The sequence below is a fragment of the Amphiura filiformis genome, chromosome 20, assembly GCF_039555335.1.
Source record: "Amphiura filiformis chromosome 20, Afil_fr2py, whole genome shotgun sequence".
NCBI lineage: Eukaryota > Metazoa > Echinodermata > Ophiuroidea > Amphilepidida > Amphiuridae > Amphiura > Amphiura filiformis.
In genome coordinates this window covers 11,761,999-11,785,093 of record NC_092647.1, presented here as the reverse complement: position 1 = coordinate 11,785,093, position 23,095 = coordinate 11,761,999, and the positions used below count along the sequence as shown (strand labels likewise).

The window sequence follows — 23,095 nt, the reverse complement described above, 5'->3', positions numbered from 1 at the left end:
CTCGCTTCATTTTCGTGCAGTGCATGTTAATTATCAAAATATGATTACATGCTATTTGCTACTCGGTGTTTGGGGATCTGGTCGAGTCAAGCTTTTCAGTCGAGACGGCAGGAAAAAGATTACATCATGGACAGATTAAACCCGGGACCTACCTTGACGAGTACAATTTGCATTAAAGAGAAAACCCAGCCCTAAATATACAGCCATGTTTCACAGTTAGAACAAAAATACAGATTTTCAATCGGTAGCAAAACATCAATTTTGATCAAAGTCTTAACCTAGAAATTAGGCCACTTTAAAGCTTGGAACATAACAATAATCCATAATTATTAAACACAGAACCCATTGTAAGAATTCCAGTTGAATTTTATTGACGTCTGAATTTCCCAAAGTGTAGAAGAAGAAATACTATGTAAAAAGTTAAATAAAGAAAATAACCCAATAAATTATCGTCCAAAGTATTATAATTTATAAAACGATAACATTATTCATTATAGTGCTACAGTCTTCTGTTTGGGTCAAAATTAAGGGCACATATCTGACAGTGAAAGTGTAACATTTTGTGGAAAAAAATGATTATATTCGGGGTTGGTTACACGTACAACTATGATGTTTCAGATACCTTAGGGCTCCAGCTTATTATGCAGGATGATCTCCTGAGCATTTTGACACCTATTTAAAAAAAAATTGAAATCAGTCAAAAAATGAGTAGGTGCCGACCAAAAAACTTATTCAGACAGAGGGTCTGAAAATTGTCATTTTGCATCAAAATGCTAAGGAGATTATCCTGCATCAAATAAGCTGGAAGCCTACAGTATTTGAAATATCACACTTGATTACCCCTGTATAACCGACCCCTAATTATATTTCTTATAGATATGTTATGATATTGCTTTAAAACCAACTAAATTATATTTTCACAAAAAGGCTTTACTCCCAAGTGTAAAAATAATGGGAATGAGATTTAGATAATTTTCTAAAGACAACAGAGCAACCATAAAGAGAGAAAAAAACCAATATTGACATTACTTAATCATCCAAAACGAAAGCAATATCTTAAGGACACTAAACATAAATTATGCAAATAATTAATAGATGGGAACTTTGTTCTGTGCATTTGATACCTCATTCATTCAGCACGATGCGACTTTCTTTCCCCAACTTATACCAATTTGAATGAAAAAAAAGAGAGCATTTCAAAAATTACAACATTTATGGGTCAACTTTTATCTCCAAACACACCAATAAGCACAGTGAGTGACTGTAAATCTGCCACAGTATAACGAGTCAGTTACAAAGGCCAGCAGGAATCACCCGAAGAAGAAACTTATCCAAATTTTCATTCAAATTCAAACTTTAGGGAGTAAAGTCGCATCACGGCAAATGAGATATCAAAATATGCAGAACAAAATTCCCCATCTATTGATTACTTGATTTGGCAAGTTAGGTTTAGGGTCTTTAAGATATTTTGTTTTGATATTAGGATATGGAAACTTTTTGTGCCCTTCTCAGTATATATAACATTGCTTAATTTAACAATTAAGAAGCAACATATTTTATATAAATAAATGGTAATTTGCATCCATTTCATGTGTAATTGACATACTGGATTTACGTTACTTTAATATTCTTCATAAAAATTACAAACAATTTATAACTTTTAAAAATAAAACACCTAAATATTATATTTGATATTTGCAACCACCCAATGCAAATAATAAAGAATTACACCAGCCATATTAGACCCCAATTTAACATTTATTTAATTTATTTAGAAAATTTGAATTCAGACACAAAAAAAAAAAAAAAAAAAGGGGGGCTTAGACACTTCCAATATTTTGTGGGGTTCTTATTAGGGGAGGGCACTGTTTAAAAGGGCATTTTGTGATTCACAGCATCATCCCCCACTTTTCTCAAAAAAAGTTGAGATTTTTATATGACTGGAAACCTCTGGCTACATAGTGTTTATGTACACAAATTTTCTTGCAGATAAATTCGTTTAGCAAAGATATCGTGAAATTTTAATTTCGTTCTGATATACCAGAACGGAATTACAACACATCGTCTATGGAGCAGTGTAATACACATAATCGTGCATAACTCGCAAACGCAAAATCAGAATCAACTGAAATTTTGGGAATACACTTTTTTCGTGGATATCTACTGGAAAATGTCACAAAAAGAGGATGCTAGGATCACGAAATACTCCTTTAATTATCTCAGAAAGTCCGGTATTTTCTTAGCATGCCAATTAAAAGCTCACCTCTCTATTTCTATCATTATTTATTAAGCCACACAGGGCAAGAACTGAACTAAAAGATCACAATACATGGTCCCTTTTGTCCTCCTATAATAAGCAACTTCAAGTTAATTTTAGTTTATTTCTTGAGTTGCATATACCATAAAGATTTGCCTAATGGTATATATGGGCTTCCTTGACACAACTGGTATTTTTTGGCACAAACTGAAAGTGCCCTCCTGTAAAAATCCCACCAGCATAAGGGCATGGACCCTTATTCTTGTTGGGATTTTCACCTGAGGGAGCTCTCTATAAATTAACTTATGACAAGGGAGCCATGTACACCATTAAGCGAATATTTACAGTGTAATTGTTCAGAGGTGCGTATATGTGCACATAAAAACACTGAAGTTTGTGTTTGATTTGCTCTCATGAAAGATGGAATGAACTGTGTTATCCTTGTACTTAACCAATTGACACAACAGTCTGAATTATCAGCCTCTAAGAACTATTTTGATTGGTTACAAAGAAGGCTTAATCAAGAATTCAGCCAATTAGAGATATGGTAAGAATAGTATTGGGCTGAAGGAAAAATATAAGCTATATTATGATTGGTGATTCAAGTGATGATACCATGTAATTAACCAAAAGGATTAACACATGCCTGTCAGTATTTTTACCTCTTTTTTTGCATCCAATATAAATATTTCACCTTGTTATTATCTGTTCCAACTGCAATGACACCTCATGCATATTTTCCTGGGTAGGATTAGGCCTATATTACTGGAGGGGCATGAACACTACCAACAGCCCTGTTATATTGATTTTTCAAAGTAAAATGCTAATACCTATTTCAATACATCCAAAGGTCCAGGGAAGTTAATGAGGTGTCACTGGATATAGATTAATAACATATTAAAATAAAATTGTGCCCACAAGTAGTTTTTGAAAATAATATTGCCCAAATCCTAATTTCTTGTCCGCCATTTTATGGTGTAAGTCGTTTTGGGTCACGTGGGAAGAGAGATGTTTTCCTGATGTTATCCAGGCCTAGATATAACATAGTGACTCTCTCCATACCTATACCACCACCAGCATGCGGAGGACAGCCATACCTGAATGAATCGATGTAGGATTTGATATGTGATATATCTGAGGAAAAAACAAAAACAAAAACAATTGAAATACGACGAAAAAAGAGTCTTAATACACTATTATAAACTTAAAGGTAATTGTAGAATACATGCATGTAATACATATATTTTTACAAATTATCCATCTTTTTTGGATTGTACTGGTAACATTAAACCTGAATCTAACTTATATTTATCCTTACTCTAACCTGAAGTTTCACCGTATCATCTAGAGCAATTCCGTGATGACAGTGAGAGCAAACGTTTGTTTCACAATGGATTTGCCTCCTTTAAAGGTTAAATAAAATTGTTTACCCAAATACCCTTCACAACAATTAATGGTAATTAAGGGGAAAAACAGGGAGAAATACTAGCTGCTATGCTTCATTTCATCTTGAGTTTGGTAGTGATGTCAGTCATCCTTAGACAGGAAAAACCTCCCATGTACTGTGGCCCTTGAACATGTTTAAATTGAAACTGCCAAGTGGTTACATATGTGGTTTCGCTTTAAACATATCCAGGGGCCAATGACACATAGAGGAGGTTTTTCCTGCCCCATGACGCAGTGCTTACACCCTTGAACATAAGTGTGTTTATATGTTCTGCAGGATTAGGTTGGTGTACACGATTCCATACATGACCAGCATATTTGCATATTTGTTACTACCAAACTTGAGTGTCAAAAATGATTAAGATACAGCCCCTCCAACCCGCTTACCTATCTCATGGTGCTTGGCTCTCTCTGTTAGGAAAGTCGGATCATGAATTCGCTGAGCTCCTGAAAGAATCTCCTCACCCCTCATAAACATATCATAGGAATTGGATGCAAGCTAGGAACAATGGAAGGAAAAGATAGCACAAGAAAATCAGTAGAGAGAACTTATATAATATGTTGCTGTACAAAGCAAAAAAAAATTGGGCTGCCCTCAGCAACCCATCCTAAATCCTGAAAAATAAGGGTCACAAGTTTTTTTTTTCTTTTTTTTGAATGACAATTTTACAGATTTGTTAACAAAAAAAAATCAATGCTTTTCACTTACAATAATTACTTTATTGAAAGATTAGTCTTAAATTGATTACCTGCCAAGTATCCAGTAGTCAAAATTGACAAAAGTCCCTAATGGAAGAAGCATTAATTAATATTTGAGGTGATTTGTAAAAACTGAAGATTAAAAAATAAAAAGAAAGAAAAAAATCAACAGACCAACCTATCTTTCCCATTTTTCCCACTTGAGGGCAACACAAAAGCTTTTTTGCCTCATGATGCGGTCACTAGTAAAGTTTCGGGTTTTGGGTCTTTGCCGACAGCACATGGAAACCCCTACCCCCTTTGGACTTGTTACTGCATCGGATACTGCATAATCCTTTATTTATCTTAATACAATCAGTACCAAATACTGGAAAACAAATTTGGCAGCTCTGCCAGTGGGACTTTTTTTCTAGGCACTCTAACAAAAATTAATAAAGCAGACAAACTGCCAAGTCCATGAACCCTATGTACATGCCATTATATTCATACATTAAACTTTCAGTTGTTTTGATAAAATGACAATTCATGTAATGTACATACTAATTGTGATGCGATCAAGCAAAATCAGTCGGAACTCGGCCATAATGAATTTTCAGTTTCCTATAGGATAGTAAAAAGCATTTACAAAAAAGCTGGATTATGCAGAAAACCCCAATGAAATTGAACAACCAGTTCCAAAGATATGAGCAATTTAAGTGTTTCCGAAACAAGAGAAAACAAAAGGAAAACCGGTCTTTGTTTGGCTATATCTCAAAATCAATATTTCCGAGTTCCGACTGATTTGGGTTGATCGCATCACAATTAATGATTGTAAGAAACTCAAGATACAAAATGATTTAAACTAAAGAACATTGTACAATAGTTCAATAACATTACAAGTCACAGGTTCTAAAAAAGAATGTTTTAATTTGAGCTGAGGACAGAACATTCAACTTTGGAATGACTAAATCCATCACCAAACTACGCTTATAATCACTACACTACTGTTCTGTATTTGGCCTCGAAATTTTATTGGCAATTGATAATTACATTTAGTGATATTAAATTCATTGACAACAATAGCATCAATAGCAGTAAGGTTTCATTACAATGTTCTTTGTGTATATAATAACACTGCAATCATTATTTGAACAAAGTGCAACAACCTGGAGTTTAATCATCTGTTATAAGCACTATTCCTGATTCAAGAAAATTGTGAACTTATTTTTTCCAAATGAAAAGATTTTATCAAATGAAATATGACATGCAACTTTTAATTGGAATCTGTAAATATAACAAAACATGGCGTGTTATGTCAGTTTTATAAAAAAAAAAAAGGTGGAAAGTAAGTCTTTCCCATTCATTTTCCTATATTAGTAAAAATGCAGCATAAAAGTTTAAAATTACAATAAGACTGAGATGACACTTTTCTCAATTTTGAAGTCTTTTAAGACTTCAAAATTGAGAAAAGTGTTACAACTACTGATTATTAACATTTGAAAATGTAAACATTAACTTTAATTGCCCTTAAAATTAATCTTGGCTGTAAAGCTAGACTCTTACTCAGTTAGACTCTAACTCAGTTTCAGTGTGTATAATATACAACATCCCTATCAGTGTGCATAAGTGTAATAAAAATAGAAACAAATGCGGAGCAATGCTACACTTTTCGGACAATTTTCTCCAAAAAAAACCAACACTGAAAAAGTTTTTACCAAAATTCTCGGACTGTGCAATCAAATTCTATTTAAAACTTCTTTACTTACAGGATTACTTGGGTCCGGCATAGTATAAAATGGTCTCACAGCTAAAGGATATTTGTCAAGAATGTAGAAATCGGTGTCATACTTGGCTTTGACTAACCGTCCTAGCAACTTCTCTGCAGGTGTACTGAAAAACAGAAACAAAACCAGCATGAAATTTCCTACAAACCTAATAAAATACTGCATTTGGGACAATTTACTGGGACACCTGGCGAGATTTGAAATATGGGTACACACAGCTGGGTACATGAAAATTTGCTTGTGTCGGGGTTAGGCAAAATTAATGCGTTGGAAAGATGCTTGTCATATTTAATTGGACCCACACTTCTATCATGACAGAGGCAGACATTGCTTTAATCTACCGTCTCAGGCCTTCTAGATTTTAAAGGCAAGTGGTCAATCACTCGCTAGCATGATGTTAGGCGAGTGGCTGAATCACTCTCTAGATGTCGAATCACTCTCTAGGTCTGAAAGATCATTCGTACCGATATGAAAGCATTGTTGACGCCCTCTCTTTCGTTTTCAGGGATTAAGGCTAATTTGTTACGATACATTGAAAGTGCTGAAACTGGAATGTAATTAAATTGGATTCAATTTTAGTTATTCGCAGCCAGCGATATTTAGTGTCTATGGCGAGTGAAAAATCGCTCACTAGAAATTGAGTTTGGGCGAGCGGTGGTGAGCGAGAGCGATCACTCGCCTCAAACGGCAAGGCCTGCCTTCTACATAAAGTCATGTAACCCGGGTTACAAATCGCTCACTTTATTAAAGTTTGCCACTTTCGAAAGAAGTGCCATGGATGTGGCACAAAATATCAAGTATACTTGTTTTGTGAACTACATTATTTGTTGTGAGATCTATTTAAATTTTTGTGTGTCATATATGTGGTGTAATCAAGCAAATTCAGTCTGAAGTTGGACATACATGCATATTCAATTTTCAGTTTCTTATAGGATTGTAAACAGCATTTGCAAAGCTACATTTTGCAGAAAACCCCATTGAATTTGGATAACCAGTTCAAAAGATGCAGTGAGGAGTTAAAGAGTTTCCAAAACAATTGGAAACAAAAGAAAATAATTCCTTTGTTTGACCAAAGTATTCTAGTTTGACTATATCTCAAAATCAATATTTCTGACTTCCAACCAAAGTATTCTTTGTTCCAACTGATTTTGCTTGATCACATCACATATGACATGATCTGATCTAATCAGAAGAAAGTCAGCAATAATGAAATTGAGATATTTGCAAAATATAAGGAACTGAAACAATAAAAAACTGCATAGATAAAAAGTTCATAACTTTCCAACCTAGTGTGCCAGGGACATACAAAACTGTCAGGCCAGGGTTCAAAATTTGGTTTTGTAAACATGAAAATTCCAAAACATCATTAAAATACCTTAAATCATCTTCATCACCCATTTCTACTCCATTCTCCCTCAGCATCTTCACAGCTTCAGGGAACTCCAGTCTTAGAGCTGGCTCCAAGAACTTGAAAGGTTCAGCTGGAAACTGCTTGTTTACAGTGGCAATCTCTGTGGCGTATTGGTCGCGTAGGCCTTTGAAGATGTCGGTGAACATTCCACCTATCACGTCGAGAACCTGAAGGAAATACAACAACAACAATTATGTAGTGCACATTTTTGTATGTGGATAAGTACTTGGTATAAACACTTTTATTTGGCCTGTGTACAAACATATTATCTGAGATTCAGATTTCTTGCTATGTGGTAGGTATAATGTTACAACTTAATTTACCAGACATTCCAAAGTTGGACTGGCCACCGTTGTTTCTCCTTTAAGCCTCTTCTCTTGTTCATACATACTTCACTTTCTTTCATTTAAATGTTTGATGTTAATGTGGAATTTACCCTATACTAACGTACAAGTTCAGTATCCTAGCATGACCCTACTTCAAAATACAGATCAGGGAAAGTGCTATTCATATACTTTTTAGGCCTACAGCCTGGTAAAACTAACCTCATGATAGTGGTACTTGAAGGCCATTTCCAAATCCAGACCTACAAACTCACATAAATGACGATGGGTGTTGGAATCCTCTGCTCGAAATACTGAAATAAAAGTAAAAAAGAATTAAAGTAAACTTCCTTCTTATAGAAGTAAAATCAACCTCATGATAAAAACAAATACATGTTAGGGTAAGAAGGCCATCTGCAATAGCTGTCAGGTGTCATAGTTAGAGAATAAAAGATAGGATATTGATTTTGCCTTCTGCCTATCTAATATCGTATCATAATTGATGGGCTGGCTAATAATTTGAGTAGTGGATGCCGTAGCACACTACGATAATTCTTATTTAGTTTAAGTATAATAAATAAAAACAGCTTTTAAAAAGAAAAAAAATCAAGTTACTTTTGTGAGGATATCCCTGTTGTTTTAAATGAATGAACCCATCACAAATATCTAAGCTGCTGAACCATGTTCTTAATTCGGGTACGTGTATTGCGCTAACGTATTATCGCTCGATCATTCAGGATAAACAAGTGGGGGCATGTGCACTGTCATACATCACTATTCCCTATCGTGTGATATTATGCAGCTGAAAACCAATCAAATTGTGTGTATTCTTGACAAGACACATCAACTGAATAAGAATTTTAAATAGTGAACAATATAGAATGCAGAAATTGTCAAATGTCTAAAGGGCAGCAATTGCTAATGGGGATTTCTGGCACTAACCCTTTGATGTGCACTTAACCTTAAAGGTAAGTGATCCAATTTTTCAAATGGATGTGAATGGTACTTTTTATACATTACATTGAGGCCAATTTCCAAAGTTATCTCATTCCACATTTTGAGTGAAACTGCTCCAGCAGTGGAAGCAAAATATGTGGTGTATCACTATGACCCATAGCACAGTATGGATGGTACAGCACCACTGGAATGAGGCTACTACATTTTTGTTCATCTCACCAAAACGAAACATATGTCAGTCCTACAATTTTACTGAGGTTATGCTAAACATGTGAGGCAAAACCAAAAGGCAGCAACAATAAGCAATGGGCAATTCCATTTGAAATCCATACACCCCCTGTGGAAGACATGACCTTAATCTCACACATAGGGAGTGTCGATTCAAAATGTAGTCACCCATTCATCGATCAGTAACCCTATTTGAAATTCACACTCCCTGTGTGGAAGATTAAAGTCATGACTTCCATAGGGCATGTATGAATTTCAACAGCAATGGCTGAATTTATTCTAATTTCACCGAGATACATCAACATATTTTCGCTTCAATAAAGAGGCAAGTACAGATTCTCTCAGCACTTTAATTTTAGTTATCAACCAGCAAATCTCCAGTACATTGGGTAGTTGCAATAAGAAAATGATGATACAATACTCGAACAAACTACAGGATCAAAACTTTTTTATTAGCATTTTTTAAAAACCACATTAATATTACAATTCAGATGAGAGTCATTTCACTCAGTAATGTTTAGGCAACTGAACACCTGCACCATCCTGAATACTGAAGTTGCACTTGGTCAGCACCACAAGTTCAGAAAAGAAAGAATGCAACTCAGGATTGTCAGTGTCTGGTCCTTTATTTTTCTTGAGTGTTGTACATTGACACTACACTAACTGGCCTTAAATTATTTAGATATACATGTACCATTTTTCACCTTGATGTGGCAGTGACATCATTGCACATTTCAATGGGCACAGCATGGAACTCAAAGTGCTGTATACACACACATACAAGCTTATAGACGCCACATAGATGCATGCATGAAGCTGCCTTAAAGCATGGACGTCACTGTCACATCAGGGTGAAAAATGCTAAAGGTACATAAGCTTACCTGCTCCTATTGTGAAGACCCTGTCAAAATCAGCAGCAATAGCCATCTGCTTATAGAGTTGTGGAGACTGTGCTAGGTATGCGCTAGTCTTGAAGTACGACACTGTGAACACATTGGCTCCACCTTCACTGGCAGCTGATTAAGATAATTTATAAAGAATCAAATTATTAATTTAATGCAGCTAATTATGCTAAATAAGTAGAGAGGCTTTCACACCCGGAATCCTCAACAAGGTCTCAATGGGTGTGCAATCCGATTGAAAAGGTTGTTGAGCTTTCTGACATAAAGTCATTGTCACATCCAGGATCCAAAAGCTTTCATTTCTTTACTGTATTTGCAAAACATTTTTCATCATCAATGATACAAATGGTTAAATGGTTAATCTTCCTTGCTAATGGAACTTTTTGCTTGGCACTTTTATCAAGATGTAAGTTCTGCTGGATTAAAAAAATAAATAAATAAATGAAAGCCAATTGTCAATTCAGTGTCCAAATCATCGCTTATCAAATCGTTATGGCATCAAAGACTCTGCTTTATCCTGGTTCTCATCATATGTCACTGGACGCACTCAGGCCGTGGCAGTTAATGATGCTCTGTCAGACTCGTGTGATCTTCCATGGGGCATTGCCCAAGGATCAGTTATTGGTCCTCTGTGTTTTTCCATGTTTAGTGCTCCTATTCAGGATGTCATTGCTGCTCACGATGTCAACTGCATGGTTTACGCCGACGACGCTCAGTTGTATCTGACATTTAAGCCAGAAGACCGCGAAAGGAGTATCCAGCAACTCCAAAAGTGCATCGCTGACGTGAAAATCTGGGCAACAAGAAACAAACTCATGTTGAATGATTCAAAACGGAGCTCCTCCATATGTCATCTAAGTTCGTGCATAAGTCACCGCCTGCATCCTTAACTATCGGAGATACAGTTGTTGAGCCCTCAGAAGAAGTTCGAAACCTAGGCGCTGTGATGGACTCAAGCATCTGTGCATGACTAGTCAAATCAAGAAAACTTGTCGCCGCCATGACAGCAATCCCAAGATCGGTCAGATTCGCCAGTTTATTGACAATGACACAACCGCTCAGCTTGTCCATGCCTTCATTACATCGCGGCTAGACTCTTGCAATTGCCTTTTATATGGACTGCCAAAATCTGATATCGACAATCTTCAACGTGTCCAAAACACAGCTGCTAGGTTAGTTTCTCTCGCTTCTCGGAAAGACCACATCACTCCAATCCTCAACAGTCTTCACTGGCTTCCAATCAGATCTCGGATAATCTACAAACTCATGCTTATCACCTTCAAAGCTCAACATGGCTTAGCACCGGACTATATTGCAAATCTCATTGAACCTTACAACCCCTCGCGAAATCTTCGCTCCTCTTCTCAAAACTTGCTCAAAACCCCACGGATGTCCTCCACGCGCTTTTACGGCGACAGAGCATTTGTAACCGCAGCGCCAACGCTCTGGAACAAACTGCCTGTTAACATTCGGCAGGCTCCGTCCGTGAACACTTTCAAGAGCCTACTCAAAACAGAACTCTTTAACTGGTGATTATTTTTGTTCTTGTTGCTTATGACAGTTTCTTGTTGATGCTTTTATATCATGTGTCGTATTATATTTATAGGTGTTGCATGTAAATTGCCTCGATTCCACCTATTTTACTCATGTTTTGCATTATATTGTTGTGTAGATTTAAAGTATTTTTAGGGTGTAGATATTATATAGGTGTTGCATGTAAATTGCGCGTTCCACCTATTTTACTCATGTTTTGCTTTTATATTGTTGTGTAGATTTAAGGTATTTTTAGGGTGTAGATATTAGTTTTTTGTTATATTGCTTTGTATTGTAAAGCGCTCTGGGATCGCAGATATATTGCGCTATATAAATGTTCGTTATTATTATTATTATTAGTATTCAATGATAATAAAAATAATTTGCCTCATAATCTTAATTTAAATTGATAAATGTTCTCAGTCATCAGGTTGTACATGTAGTAACATGAAATTTGGAATTTAATCAAAATACTGTCCGGACTTACATGACATGACATGACCAGTCCAGCTGGTCAGTTACCTGATGAAGTTTGATGGTATCACATGCAATGTAGCATTGCTAAAAAATAGCAAGTCCCGTATTTTGATTCCAAATTTCATAATCTTAATTTAAGTTTCAAAACTAAAATCATGTTTTTATCTAATATGTAAATTCATGTTGCATGCCAATTTCGTATTCCTAAAGTTCCTATTAGCTACTTAATAACTGACACTAGTACCTAATAACTGACACAAAGGTTTGAAATTTCACAAATTTATGTACCTGATATGATTTTGGGTGTATGAACTTCCACAAAGTTTCGCTTCTTCAGAGCCTGTCTAAATAGTTCACAAACACCACCTTGCAGCCGAAAGATGGCTTGACTGGTTGGGGTCTGCCAAAACAATAAAAACACAAATTAATCATTATAATGAATGATGCAAAATATATTGACAATGAAAGTTATATTGCACATGAAAAGATATCATTATTTTTTTGTTATGTCAAGACATAAAAGGCATTAATAGCTGTTATCATTATGATAAAGCTGACGGGTTGGCGCCTGAATAGCTGTTAACTTCATTTTTGAAGCTGGTTCGTTTTGCAATTCCTAGAATATGAGGCGGGAATGCATTTTATGTGTGGGCTGTATATGGAATGAAGGACTGTTCCTGACTAGCAACGTTAGAGCTTTAATTTTGAACTGCAAAGATGAGGGTCAGTCTGGAGCTGGTCAGAAAGTAGTTGGCACAATTCGCTGTAGAAGTGATGTAATAATCGGATTAACTACCATAGCAATAGATGAATACAATTTTTTGACTATATCGCCCTGCACTACAACATTCATGCGGTACCTATGCATTGAACCATATCATATTGATCACTTGCACCTGTAAGATTAGTATCTTTGAAAAGAGCGGCATTGTATTTAATCTATGATTGTAGACAGACACCGGTCATGAGTATAACCTGCTTGTAGTGCAGGGCGATATATTCAAAATTTTATTCATCTATTACTATGGTAGTTAATCCAATTACCGAATACCTTATTTTTAAGTATTTGTGAGTCATTTGCCGTAGAAGTGACGTAATTAATCGGATTAACTACCACAGCAATAGATGAATACAATTTTGAATATATCGCCCTACAACGTTCAGGCGGTACCTATGCATTGAACCATATGTGTACATCCATATCAAAACGATGCACTTGTCGGCTGCTACATGTGTCTCATTTCACATAATAGTTAGGAATAAAAACCAGACTCATCTTCGAAGTGGAGGTCACTTCAAATCATCCCAGGTCGCATGGTTTAGGAATACAGAGAGCATTCCTCATACAATTTGACTTGGGAATGATTTGAAGTGACCTACACTTGATATGAGTCTGGTATTTATTCCTAGCTATTATGTGAAATGAGACACATGTAGCAGCCGACAAGTGCATCGTTTTGATATGGATGTACACATATATGTCAAAGAACAGGGATAAAGACCTGGATCGTAATTCTATAGAATATTAATATCAGGCTGATCACTCACACCTGTAAGATTAGTATCTTTGAAAAAAGTGGTATTGTATTCAATCAATAATCTAGGATTGTAGACAGACACAGGTGATGAGTGCAACCTGCGTGTAGTGCAGGGTGATATATTCAAAAATTGTATTAATCTATTGCTATGGTAGTTAATCCGATTATTATGTCGCTTTTTCGGCGAATAGCTCCAGAGCATTCCCATACAACATTTGGAACATATGGCTGTGGCATCACTGCCCTACGGTGGGGTGGGCCAAAGGCTGAATTAGGAGGGCGGAGGGTTTTGGAGTCGCAAGCCTCTGGACTGTATCTAGCTTTGACAGTGATGTTTTGAAAAACATTGAGCGTGTCCTCCTCAGCAAATGCCACAACATGGCACTAAGTCAAGTTCCAATATAAACCATAGAAAAAAATCCTAATCAGTGTGTACTGTATATGCCAGAAAAAGCTCATAATGCCATGTATTTCACCCATTTTTTTGTCCCAATTGTCAGAATTTTTTTAAAGATTTCCTGCCTTGCCCCCTCTGGTTATGCTCATTGTTTTATTAGGTTTTGGTAACAATATCAATGTCCCCTTGTCTCAGCTCATGCTGTTGTCTCCAAATAGATCCAAATTGATCTCCACCTCATTGTCCCGCTGGGTCTCAAAACAATACTTTTATTTTCTAAATATTGGTTTTGGCAATAATGTCAGATAAAGAAAAAAAACCAGAATCATTGTTTTTATCCATTCCAGCTCCAATTAATGACACCAATTAATTCCCCTGGACTTTTGGATGCATTGAAGTAGGTATCAGCATTTTACCTTGAAAAATCAATATAACAGGGCTGTAGTGCTATTTGTCATGCTCCTCCAGTAAACATAGGCCTAGCCCTACCCTGGTAAATATGCATGAGGTGTCATTGGAATTGATAAGATAATAATACCAACCCTGAGGTCCAATATGCGGTTGTCCAGTCTAGTGTCCTGGTTGACAGTGGGTGCGCCCTCTTCCTCAGTTTGCGGGCGGGCAGCATCATCCAGTTGCAGAGGTAGGCGAGGCTCTGCTAAGCTGATGACAAAAATCTGACATAAAGCAATAATGGTAATGAGAGTGAGAAAGTTGCTTAGCAGAATTTTCTATCATCATGTGTCTTAAGAATCCATTATATAAAGTTTGTTCAGCTTTTAGAGGCAAAAATTATTTGGTTTTTGTTACTGCACGCATCAATTTAGTCCAAATTTACACTTGAGTAAATTCCCAAAAGCGCGCCCAGCCACGCCTCACTGCTAAATTGTTGGTTTAAAGTAGTACTATATAAAAGTGTACATATTTAGAATGGCAAAAACTTGATGAATCCATCTTTGAGGTCAAATTTGGGTAAAAATGCTAATTTTTGAACAAAAATCCCCAAAACATGGGTTTTTGTTTGCTAAAAAATAGCATAATAATAATATTCTGATGAGTTGAATGTATAAAATGTCTTTTACCTGGCGTATATTATATCAGGCTATTAAATAAATAATGGTACACCTCAGGGCTCAGGCTCAACTTTTTCTACAACTTCCCCCTGTCCCTGATTGGGCTATTCAATTTGAAATCCACACACCTATGGTAGACATGACTTTAATCTTCAAAAAAGGGAGTCTAAATTTCAAAAAGGGTCATTCATCCATTCAGGCAATCTCATTTGAAATTACCACTCCATGTGTGGAAGACTAAGGTCATGTCTTCCATAGGGGGTCTATGGATTTCAACTTTAATAGCCCCATGAACAAATGAAAACATTCCTGCTTGAGAAAGTACCTTTTCAATTTGTATTTCCACATCTTGCTGTGTACAGCTTTCTATCTTCTGTGGCACAGAGCTCACCTTTCCCTCTACATCAACAATCGATTCCTTGGGTATACTGCGTGAAACAAAACAATACCAAATTTATCTATAAAATAAGGCACTGGAATAAGGCATCTGAGTCAACAAGTGATGATATAGCAATTCACTATCTCCTCTGTAGAGTGCTATGGATCGAGTGGTAAAATAAAAAAATAAACACTAAATTATGACTTCCATTCTGAAAATGACAAAGATTTTCAAGTCTGCATTCCATATGATTTTTGAAGAGTTGTCAGAAAGACATGATTACAAATAAAATTATTGTCCAATAGGCCTTATCAGGGTTTGCAGAAAGGCTTGACCGGCTGCCCAAAACAACCAAAAGTTGACGATTTGTGAGGTTTATGCAAGCAAATTTGGAAAAGATCGGGGCAAGTAACAAATATTAAGTTGGGCAAGCGGACTTCTATGTGGACCCCAGCCCAATGTTTGCTTGTCCTCATGTGACCAACTCTAATCTTGAAAATCTGGAAAAAATTTTATTGTATAAAAGAATGATGCTAATTTTGACAATTCCAGAAAAAGATTTCTTTACAAATATTTTCCTGAAACCTTTTTTTTAAATGATAAGGAAGAGAAGCATCCCCAATCACATATTTATCTTTTTTATGAAGCTAATAAGGCCGATAAAACATGTTTTGGCTATGAAATTAAACAAAATCTAACCAACCGACCTTGGCTTCCCCAAATATATAGCATCTTATTTTAGAAGTCAACATTGGAAATTGTGTGTGATGCACTTGCATTTATGAAGTTTATACTAGTACGTTTATAGAAAGCTGGGCTCAAAATTGAGTCTCACCCATCCTTCACCCTTGGGTATCTGCAGATATACCACAATAATAGTTTGTGGGTCGCAACAAATAAGTCAGATAAGAAACAAGATCATGCACTTCTCTTGTAAAAAAGTTTGGGGATCGCTGCTCTAAGGAGAGTTATAAAACACTCTGCTTATTTATATTTTAACAATGTCACTTACTTGGCAGTAAATTTGACCATGGCTTTGCTGACCATATCATTAACTGCTACTAAACCCTGAACGTTGAATTGCTGTTGACGCAGGACAACAAAACACTGCTTGCCTGTATTAAATACAAAAACAAAATATTCAATTATGCCAGAGCATGTAGATCAAAAACTCTTCTTGCAAAACTAACAGTCCATTTGAAATACATCGATCATTTGAATCCATGTTTACCATGTACATCTCAGCATGTTTGCATCTCAAGGGGCCCCCCCCCCCCCACACACACACAAATGAGTTGGTTTGCCCCAAGAAAATTTTAGCCCCCCCCCCATGTAAAATACAAACACATAATTTTACCTTTATTTTGGGCAAAGATGGTGTAAAATTGAAAGTTGGCCCCATAGCCCTGTACTGGTAAACACAGAATGTAACCTTAATTTTGGGCTAAAATAGTGTACAATTGACAATTTTTCTTCACTTTGTGTACAATTATAACAGCAACACAGGGTCAAAATGATACCCATCACCAGGAACTTTTGTCTCTTTGCCCCCTCAGACAATTGACCCTGATACGCCACTGAACATGTAATATACTTGGAACCCTAAAAGGAATTTAACAAAGACCATACTGATCCCATCCTACCTTTACTTCTACTGGTATGTAGTCTAGCTCTCAACCAAACTTTCTGGTTTGCCATATCAGCCTTGAGATCTTGCACTGCTACCAACACCCTATCTGAAAATCAAAAAGATTCAATTTCAGGTTACTTACAGGGATAGTCACTTGGACAGGCACTTGGAATAGTCAAAAGAGGCTCACAGCAAGCAAGCAAGCAAGTAGGGCTCTTACCTAACGGGTAGTTCTGTACTTGGGTACCCTATTGAATTTTTGGGCGGAGATTCCAACTTTGACCAAAAAAATTAGCTATTTCTTTTTGAATAGTATTTCTCTGGTTTCCAACCTTGAATAACAAGTTATTTAGGGCCTTTAACTTTTTCAAATTGTTGTGTTTTCGGGTACTTGACCTGTGAATTTTGACCCAGGTAGGCCAAGGACGGTGAGAGCCTTACAAGCAAGATTGACCACACCTACCAATTTTGACCAGATGCTCCTGCTAATTTGGAACTTTTGAAAAAGCACTAAATTTCATTTACTGCATTTGGTATAAATCTTTTGTCAATTTACAGCTTTTGGTAGCAAGTATGGTATCAAATTCTGCACATGACCATTTCAATCAAATTGTCATATCATGACCAGGTTTAGATTTTGACTGCTCAGTGCCAGAAATGGGTAAGTGCAATAGCTGCCATATGTAACTGCCATGTGTAGATAGATGAGTACCGTACAATATATTGTGTGTAATTTGCAAAATGTTCACAGGGCAGCTATAGCACTTACCCACTTCTGCCACAGAGCAGTCAATTTATGAAGGGTCACTGTAGTGAGGACTTTCTTTTTGTGAACATTGTATTTACTTACCAGGCTTCTCTGTTGACTGGATGAGTTTTGAGATCCCATACCTATCCTTTGCATAGTCTTCTCCTTCAGCATCTTGCTGTTCAGCAGCCTTGTCAAAGAAAACACACATAAAAAAACAACAATTATTTTCACAACTTGTAGGATAATGATGATTCTGTCTTCAATCATGACTGTATTTTGAATGTTAAAGGTTTACATAAACTCAATATTATGTACCTGTTTTGCAGCCCTTTCAGCTTTCTTAGCAGCCTTCTCTGCATCTCTTTGTAGTTTCTTCAGTCCTTTCTTCGACATGGGTTGGCCATCAGGCCCTCTGCAACACACATTGAAAGCATGTCATAAATAGATCAATTAATGGCATTATTACACACACAACTTATTTTTAAAACAAAATCACCAGATGTCTATATGTCCTGGCGGTTGGGGTTGGGGTCTACATTCAGTCATGAATATTGAATAATGCCCTGCAGGTTGGGGCATTGTTATGGCTGTTGCTCTGAGGGTTGGTTTGGGGTCTACATTGTCATAATTGTTGTCCTGAGGGTTTCGGGTTGGGGATCTACATTCTTCTACATTATTGTTGTGCTGTGGCTTATGATTGGGGATTTTCATTGTCAAGATCGTAGTCTTGAGGGTTGGGGTTAGGATCTTCATTGTCATGATTGTAGTCTTGAGGGTTGGGGTTAGGATTTTCATTGTCATGATTGTTATCCTCCTGTTGGGGTTGGGGAATGGGAATCTACAATGTCATTGTTGTTGTGCTGTGGGATGTGGTTGGGCAGATATATCATTATTGACACCCTGTGGATTATGGTTAGGGGTCTACATTGTCATGATTGTTGTCCTGAAAAATCCCTCTCATCACAAAAAAAAAATCATATATTTCCGTCAAGTGAAGTATACAAATGTAGGCAGGTTTCATGTACAACACAGGTCACTTGCCCTAGAGGCACAACAACGATATTGGAGCACGTGAAAATGAAATATCACCCACAGAGTGAAGTAGGCACTAGTATTCCTTACAAAGCATGGGTTTGAATGACGCGCCAAAGATTCACAGAGGATGATAATAGTTTGTTTGTCCTCCAGCACACTTGACTAGTACAAGGAACTTATATGTTATCCTCATTCACAAACTGACTATCTGTCCAATGTATTAAGGCTATTGACCGTACGGCAGAGTATTGAAGGAATATTGTAACACAGTCAATAATAGGCTCTGTCACCCGTTGTTTGGGATCCCTCAGTCTCCCAAAACATCAAAACACCAAAAGTGATGCACTTACTTTTAAGTAAAAGACTATCTTTTATCATATTACGTACATTGTTGTACCGTACACAAAGTTTTGTCAACTTGTCTAGAAAGGTCAAATTTTGCCAATCACTGTGCAATCCTATGCAAGTCCCACATCACATCGTTATCGGCGATCATGTTTTTTTTACTGAAGTTTGGCTGGTTCCCACCAGCGTAATGCACGTGACCAGTGTCCGAAATAAGGAAAATATGGAGGACAACTAAAGCATAAATTCTGCTTGTCCTCAAAACATTTTGGTTGTCCCCAAAATGTGTCATATTTAAGAGGTAAAATATAATGGTTGTCCAGAGGATAAGTACATCTCAATATGAGAGGCGAGATGGCCGAGTGGTTAAGGCGTTGCGCTGCCGGCGGGAGATCGATCGACGAGGGTTCGAGCCTTGGGCTTGCCTTAGGTGAAAATTCTCTTCCCTCCCAAAAAGTTCCTATATGGTCAGGAATCCTTCAATTCAGTTCAGAAATTTAATTGAAGAATTTCTTCTCGCCCCCATACACTGCTTATCACGTGCAGATATAGGTAGTGTATGCGCTTCGTCCGTGATTCAGAAGTCACGTAAAGCCGTTGGTCCAGTGTATGTACAGGAAGAGTCAAACCCTGTGCACGTTAAGTGTCAGAGCTATTCCAAAAGAGAAGGGGGACCATCCCCGGTTCTGGTATCTGCAATCAATCCTAGGTTCCAGGATCGTGCATAGGTAAACTGTGCACGTAAAGCCTGTGCGTTGATACTCAACCATTTGAGGTAAGCACGTATAAGGAAGGAAGGAAGGAAGGTTGTCCCCAGTGATTTTTGGACAATAGGACAAGAGGATAAGTGCTTATTTCGAACACTGCATGTGACACAGCTAAAATAATTGACTAGGAATCGGGGATCATTTAAGACGTCAACCGTTTCAAAATACGCAATGACAATTAACCTAATGGCGAGCGGTTCAAATTTTGAGCCATACCATATTTCATCAAATAGTCGCCCCCCCTCAAATAAACGCCCCCACCACTTTTTTCAAAAAAGGGTCAAGATGTTTCAAAAATGCCGATATTTCCAGGCTATCTTGTGTAGTAAGCTTACCAAGTTTCCCACATGGTTGATAATACATACATGTAGCATCAATAATTGGTGAAATCCGGTAACTTGGAAACCCGGAAGTGAACCAGAAGTCAGTGTTTCTAGTTCATAGTTTGTCATTTTAGCATGCGTTTTTAGTTTACCTTATGCCCAGCGAGGTCACGTCACACTCGGTGCGACGTGCCCTGAACTCCAAATAACTTTCGCAAGCGACAGACAAATTGCAGGAAAGCGTGCCAATTTAAGCTTCTTGTAATATCTATTGCACATAACATACAAAATCACAAACTTACAAACTTCAATATGCACTTCAAATACAGCAGACCAGCTGTTAATTATTACCAATCCTGTAGAATAACTTACATACCGGTAATCTTCAATTTCATGGAATCCCGTTGCTCAGAATTGCAAATGTCATTTTTATCTGTCAAAATGCGCTGTGGATGTGCTCAGAGCTTTTATGATATATGCTCCATAAATCACAGGTGTGAAACTGACTTTATATCGTTCGTTTTAGCAGAAAAGCGAAGCCTCCGCACTGAGCCTCCGGCTACCTCGTGGCATGACGTCATCATGGACGTGTACAAAATTTCCGATGGGTGCCTTATTTATTTGTAACCCGTTTTTTGATTGGTTGCAAACACCATTCATCGCAATCGTGTCGCAATGACATGCATGGGCTGGATTTTACGATCGAGGTAAGGTTTTCGGCCTGTGCATGTCCCTGCGTGAATATCGTTACTTTTCAGCATGAAAGATACTTGCGATGACCAGTTTTTTGCGGACACTTTGATAAGGCCAAATAAAAAATAAAACATGTTTCACGTCCCCTCCCGCTTCCTTTTTTGAGGTTTCTTCAATTTTATTTTTATTTTTTGATATTCAGTTATAACTCTTTAAAAAATATGTCTAGGAAGTAGAGATGCTTTCTATAGCCTTGCTAACATACAAGAAACACTTTTGTAAGGTTTTGTGATAGTAAGAGGGGGCCTATCTCTCAGAACAAATAAAAAGAGGCCTCCTCCTTTTTCCAGGCATTATTGTAGGCCTATACGCTAAAACAGCTCTAATTATGGGCATTTAGACCAATTTTGTGATAAAAAATAAAAATAAAAGCCCCTCTTCCTCCTTTTTTTCAAAAACCGGACGTGAAACATGTTTTTTATTTTACTTGGCCTAACAGGTAACTTTTATAGGTCATAGGGTAGAAACGATAGTTGTACAATTAACAATTGTACGAAAATATACATTTTGTTATACATGTAGGCCTAAAATGTTTACAAAAATATATTGGTCCGTCGTTGTGCATGTATTCAGTTGTTAACGTATAAGTTTACCTAATGATTTTAACAGGAATTATCGTTCTAAAATTGACTTTGAATAAACGCCCCACCCCGTCGGTAAAAGGACATATGTTGAGGGCATTACGGCAGTGGGGGTGGGCACCCTCGGCAATATGCCGTTGGTGCCGTGGGTTAATTCGAGGGCTGTCGAGGACCGAAAAATCATGGTTCATGTAAAATCATGTAATTATCGTAAATCATGAATTGTTTCGAGTCAATAAATGGTGCTTATATGCATGGTCCTCTATTATATTATTCACTTGGACCTATACTAAGTATCAAAAAGTACAATGAGTAAAAATAAGTAAGGGTAAGCTTAAATTAACAAATTAATATATAATAAAAAATATGAGCACTGGCACTGCCACATTGGCATTGCAATCATGTATACCTACAGTCACGCGCCAGTGGCGCCACATCTGACATCATCACACTCTATGACACACGTGTGCGTCGTGATTCCATTCCCTGTCAATAAAATAAATTGTTACTTACAGAACTTCAGGGGTAGACATTTTCGGCAAATAATATCACTGACTCGTGCATGCGTGGCCGTGGAATTTATGGTCGCTGGTGCAAATGACCTGACCTGATGCAACGTTAGGAAATGCGCAGAAGGTGCGGGACATTGATCAACGTTAAAACCGGGTGAGCAATAGGACAACTGTGACCGTGACGCGCCCCGTCTGCTATATACAGCTCGTCAGATATTAGCGTACACCACCAAATAACCAGACCCTGCAATAACCGGTCCATTGAAATTATGTTTACAATGTGACCAGTTTTACTCCCAAGCTAGGTTAATTTGTTGCAAGTGTGCTGCCTACTTCTGTAAATGTTGACATTTTTTTGAAGAAAATTTGATGAGTAATTCAGATTTGCCATTGGTTTTTGTGTAGGACATGGACGAAAAAAGTTCTGACTGATTTATGTCATAAAAATCATTCATGCCTACGGCTTTTGAACACCCTGTATCTCAGTTAGGCAACATAACTCATCATTACAAGTTTGCTTTTTTTTTTTATAAAGCCTACAATGTTATTAGCACATATAAAAGGTTTTAGCAGAACAGGTTTTTATGGTAGAGAGAAACAAAAAAATTGTATTTTTTTTTAACCACTGAATATAACTTTTCCACCCTATATGATATTTGTAGCACCCTGTATATCAGGTTGCAAAATTGTTTTCCTTACACTTTCAGCTTTATGATGATAAAATTTGTAGGTTTCTGACAAACCTGGGATGAATTACAATCCTTCTGTGTGAAAGCGTGTCTATTTTTCTGATTTTGAGCATGTAACACATTATTTGGCCCCCCAATTCATAGCGCATCCTGTTCTTTATCCTTTATTCTATCATTATTCTTAGTTTTGAATTTCTTAGTTGTTTAGGTTCTTCACAAATAATTCTTAGTTTACTGTAAACCGCCCGCGTCCAAAATCGAAAAATGTAAAATATTTAGGCTAATTATTTTATTTATATTTTGCACTTTCTCCTTTAAAATAGCTT

The 23,095-nt window shown here is 36.9% G+C and overlaps 1 protein-coding gene across 1 annotated transcript; it reads right to left on the bottom strand.

Annotated features, from left to right (window-relative positions):
- Positions 1-2,215: 2,215 nt before the first annotated feature.
- LOC140142802 (aspartate--tRNA ligase, cytoplasmic-like) lies at positions 2,216-22,233 on the bottom strand. The gene is made up of 14 exons (XM_072164806.1): positions 22,082-22,233; positions 18,080-18,176; positions 17,864-17,951; positions 17,027-17,119; positions 16,396-16,498; positions 15,330-15,432; positions 14,474-14,608; positions 12,285-12,396; positions 9,966-10,100; positions 8,122-8,213; positions 7,541-7,743; positions 6,148-6,271; positions 4,091-4,202; positions 2,216-3,391 (listed from the first exon to the last, which is right to left on the bottom strand). Exons 1-14 carry the CDS (start codon positions 22,099-22,101, stop codon positions 3,228-3,230), a joined length of 1,581 nt encoding a protein of 526 aa, XP_072020907.1. The 5' UTR covers positions 22,102-22,233; the 3' UTR covers positions 2,216-3,227.
- Positions 22,234-23,095: the final 862 nt, after the last annotated feature.